At 47.5% G+C, this 4,352-nt stretch overlaps 1 protein-coding gene across 1 annotated transcript; it reads right to left on the minus strand.

Annotated features, from left to right (window-relative positions):
- Positions 1 to 2,565: 2,565 nt before the first annotated feature.
- LOC137519356 (paraneoplastic antigen Ma1 homolog) lies at positions 2,566 to 3,555 on the minus strand. Its single transcript, XM_068238308.1, has one exon. It carries the CDS (start codon positions 3,553 to 3,555, stop codon positions 2,566 to 2,568), a length of 990 nt encoding a protein of 329 aa, XP_068094409.1.
- Between the last annotated feature and the right edge of the window lie 797 nt (positions 3,556 to 4,352).

Genomic DNA, 4,352 nt, shown 5'->3' on the forward strand with positions numbered 1-4,352 from the left:
TCCTAGCTTTTCAGCAGCACAGATCGTCCGAATCTCGCATTGTAGACCTTGGCACATGGCTCTCACACCTGGGGCTGGAACCTCTAGACACTCATCTTCAGGCTGCAACACATCATGAGGTCTTCTAGAAAGCCCATCTGCATCCTGATTGGCCATGCCTGGACGGTACTTGAGACTGAATCTGTAATTAGCAAGGGCCGCCAACCATCGATGTCCTGTAGCATCTAATTTAGCTGTGGTCAACACATAGGTGAGAGGGTTGTTATCAGTCTGTACTTCAAACTCGGCTCCATACAGATACTCATGAAGCTTGTCTACCACAGTCCACTTCAGTGCCAGGAACTCAAGGTTGTGTGCTGGGTAATTCCGCTCTGTTGGTGACAGACTCCTGCTCACAAAGGCTATCGGCTTCAGTCTACTCTCCTGCTCCTGGTACAAAACACCCCCTAGTCCATCTCTGCTGGCATCAATGTGTAAGACATATGGCTTCTGAGGGTCTGCATAAGCTAAAACAGGTGTGCTGATTAGACAACTTTTAAGCTTCTCAAAGGCAGAGTCACACTCCTCTGTCCATTGCTCAATGACAGACTCTTTTCCTGCCCGTTGCAGAACGTTATTCTTCTGTTCTTGTTTATACCCTGGAGCCTGCACCTTTTCTTTCACTAGGAGCAAATCATTGAGGGGTCTTGCGATCTGTGCAAAGCCTTTGACAAACCTTCGATAGTAAGAACAGAAACCCAAGTATGAACGGAGCTCAGAAACTGTTTTAGGTTTTGGCCAAGTTGTTAGTGCTTCAACCTTTGAAGGATCTGTTGCCACACCATCAGCCGACACTACATGTCCCAGGTAAGTTACAGATGGAAGGCAGAATTGGCACTTTTCCAGCGACAACTTTAAACCTTCCTTCCTCAACCGGTCCAGCACCTTGATTAGCCGAGTCTCATGCTCTTCCAGGTCTCTTCCAAACACAATGACATCATCCAAATACACAAGCACCTCCAGCAGGTTCATATCTCCCACTGTATTTTCCATTATCCTCTGAAAGGTGGCTGGGGCACCCATGAGTCCTGGGGGCATCCTGTTGAATTCGAAGAATCCTAAAGGACAAATGAAGGCAGTTCGCTCCTTGTCTTCAGGATGCATTGGAATCTGATGATATCCACTTTTAAGATCCAGCACACTAAACCACCTAGCTCCAGCCAAGCATTGCAATACATCTTCCACTCGTGGTGTGGTATACTGATCTGGAATAGTACGTCGATTCAAAGTTCTACACACATTCGAATAGTACCATTCTTCTTCCGCACCACTACAATTGGTGAAGCATAGGGACTTTGAGACTCTCTAATGATTCCAGTTCTTTTGAGTTCTTCCAGCTGTTTCCGTAAATCTTCAATGTCTCCAAGGGCTAGCCGCCTTGACCTTTCCCGGAATGGCCGGTCATCTTGAAGGCGAATACGGTGCTGTGTACTTTTTGCACATCCGACATCATATTCGTGTTGTGCAAAGATTTCACTTTGTCCTCGCAGAATGTTGAGCAATCGTTGTCTCCACTCTGAAGGCAAAAGGGAGTTTTGAGAAACTGAGGTCTCCAATTTCTTCTCCAGCTCTTCTGACTCTCCCCCCACTTGAAAAGGGGTCGTCACTCGGCTTGCTACAAACACCATTCCCAGTTTTGCCCGAGGTCTTAACATGACTGGTTGTGGTAAGGTGTTTCTTATTCCTACAAGCACTCTGCCATTCTTGCGTTGCAAATCCTCTGCGGGGATAGTCTCAGGGATAATTTCCACCCCTAGTGGCAATCCAGATCCTTCCTCCCCTTCGATCAACAGCAACGGGACTGGCTCCTTCCATGTCGTTCTCACTTCAGCTTTCAGACATACCACTTGTCCAGGCATCAACCGACACTCTTCTCGCTGAGATAACCACACACTTCCAACCCCATGGGCTGGGGCCTCTCGCTCCACCAACAGTTGTTCCCATGCAGCTTGAAGCAAAGGGTGCAATGGACTAGGTGGCTGCCCATAACGGTCCATGATGGGCTCCAATACTCGTCTGATCAGGTGAGTATTTGTTCCGAGGATCACGGAGTACCGTAAGGACCCCGGCGGTCGGGGGCAGACTACTGCTAGCGTATCCAGGACTTCTTGAGTTCCTGCCACTTTATATCCCAGCTGAATCTGAAGGTTCACATATCCATCGTATGGTAGCTGTTTCTCGCTGATTCCCCAGATCTCCAGCTTATCCAGTGCCTGTAAAGGACAATGAGCTAAATGCTTCTCATAAAAGTCTCTATACAATAATGTCACTTGTGCTCCTGTGTCCAGTAATGCATGAGTAAATACTCCTTCTATCTGTACTGGCACCACTGGTGATGGTCCCAAAAGATCTTTAGGTAACGTGATGGCTCCTGCTTCAGAAGCAGATTTGGCCAAAGCTTTCGGCCTCTTCTCTCGTTTCCTCATTTGTTGGCATTGGGTACGTGTAAAACTTGATGTGGGTGCGGCTCCCAATGACTCTTTTTGCTCAGTCACTTTCTTACTGGCAAAGTCTTTGGAGATTTGGTTACCAAAGTGGTTTTCCACAAGCTGATTGGTCTTCCTCTTCCCGAATTTTCTTAATCAGTTGAGGATAGCTTGGCACCTCCACTTGATCCCCCAAGTGTAACTTGAACACCACTGGGTCAAGAGCTTGTGATCCCTCTTGGATTTGACGGATTCGGGCCTGATCCACCTGCTTTGAGTCTATTCCTTTACTTAACACTAACTGATGCAGGAGGCGGTCTAGTCGCCTTACATAACTTGACAGCTTTTCTCCTACCCTCTGGTAGGTGTGTTCAAATTGGTACAGTAAATCAGTGGGCTTATCAATCTTCCCAAACACACTATACAATGCATCAAGATAATCCTGTGCAGTGCAATCAGATTGGCTCATCTTCAAATTTCGGACAGTGTCAGCTGCTGGACCTTTCAAGCTTTCTATAATCCTCTGCTTCTTGCTTATTTCAGGAACATCCCATTCTTCCAGTACCCGAGTGGCTTGGTCCATCCATGCCTCAAAATCTTCTTCACCAGGGGGAGTGGGTACTTTACCAGAGAACAACCGTAACTTCCTGTACCCCCAGCTTGCTAGCGAATAGTCAGGAGATCTACACTTTGTCAGTAGGTTTCCTAATGCTTCAAGGACTTCTGGCCCAATACAGTTCTTCTCTTGATCAATGGCAGGCTCAGATAATGGCCCCATAACTTCAGCTTCCACTTCTGCTGCACCTTTTGGAATGGTCACTTGAACTAACTGACCCCCTGGAGTTGTGAGGGTTGTAGGCATCTTGTCATGGAGGACATGGGTCTTCCACTCTAGCAGGGCAAATTGAGTTGGTCCACTTGGGTCTGTTGTACTATCTAACAGGAACCCTCGACCAGATATTGGTAGTCTTTCAGCCACTTCCCTGATCTGTGCATCAGTCCAGTCAGGCCCTGGCAACTCTAGGACTAAACAGTGTCCCACGGCAGCTTGGTGGTTCTCACACCATCTTCCTGCAGCTCTTGAATCCATACTGTGTCTGATTTCAAGGGAAAAGGGGCGTAGACATCACTGGGCGGAGCCAAAGAGAGCCCCACGTTGGGCGCCAAATGTAGCGAGACAGACTGGATCGCTAATGAATGTAACGGGGCCTCTTAGTGGATACCGCCTCCAGTGGCACCCTGCCTCCCAGAATCATGCAGACACCAGTATCAATGCAATATATTTATTCCCCACAGACCAAAGTGATCTAATAGGGTGACGTAAGCAATAGAAAATATAGCACTAATCAAACACTTGTTAACTCAGCAAGATCATAACAATAAAAGTAATATACCTTACACATTCAAAGTGCATCAAAAGTGTATGTCCAAAGTAGCCACCTCCTGCGCCCCTCCAGTGTCACTCTAAACAAGTGTACACTAGACTGGCGCAGAACGCACCGCAGCAAACGGACAAGCTGAATAAACTGCAATCAACACACGGTAGTAACCTCTTGCGCCCCTCCAGTGTCACTTTAAAGAAGTGCACACTACACTGGCGAAAGACGCACAACCATAGCAAAGAAACAAACTTAAGACAATGCAATCAGTAACACAATCTTATTTAACTCCCGACTGGCCAGTGGGCTATAATGCAGTTGCACTCGGGGTACCCCTTTAAGGAACGTTATGTGCACAGTTGGGCGCCTTGTGAAGAAGCTGCAGCAGCCAGTAGACTCCTGATGCACTCAGCAATAACAGCATAGATGCCAGTGATGTGAGAGGGGGCAGGTTAACCAGGCTACAGTTCAGAATGGCAGGCTATGGCAAACAGTCCTGACATACACT

Source organism: Hyperolius riggenbachi, chromosome 5 (assembly GCF_040937935.1).
Source record: "Hyperolius riggenbachi isolate aHypRig1 chromosome 5, aHypRig1.pri, whole genome shotgun sequence".
Classification (NCBI taxonomy): domain Eukaryota; kingdom Metazoa; phylum Chordata; class Amphibia; order Anura; family Hyperoliidae; genus Hyperolius; species Hyperolius riggenbachi.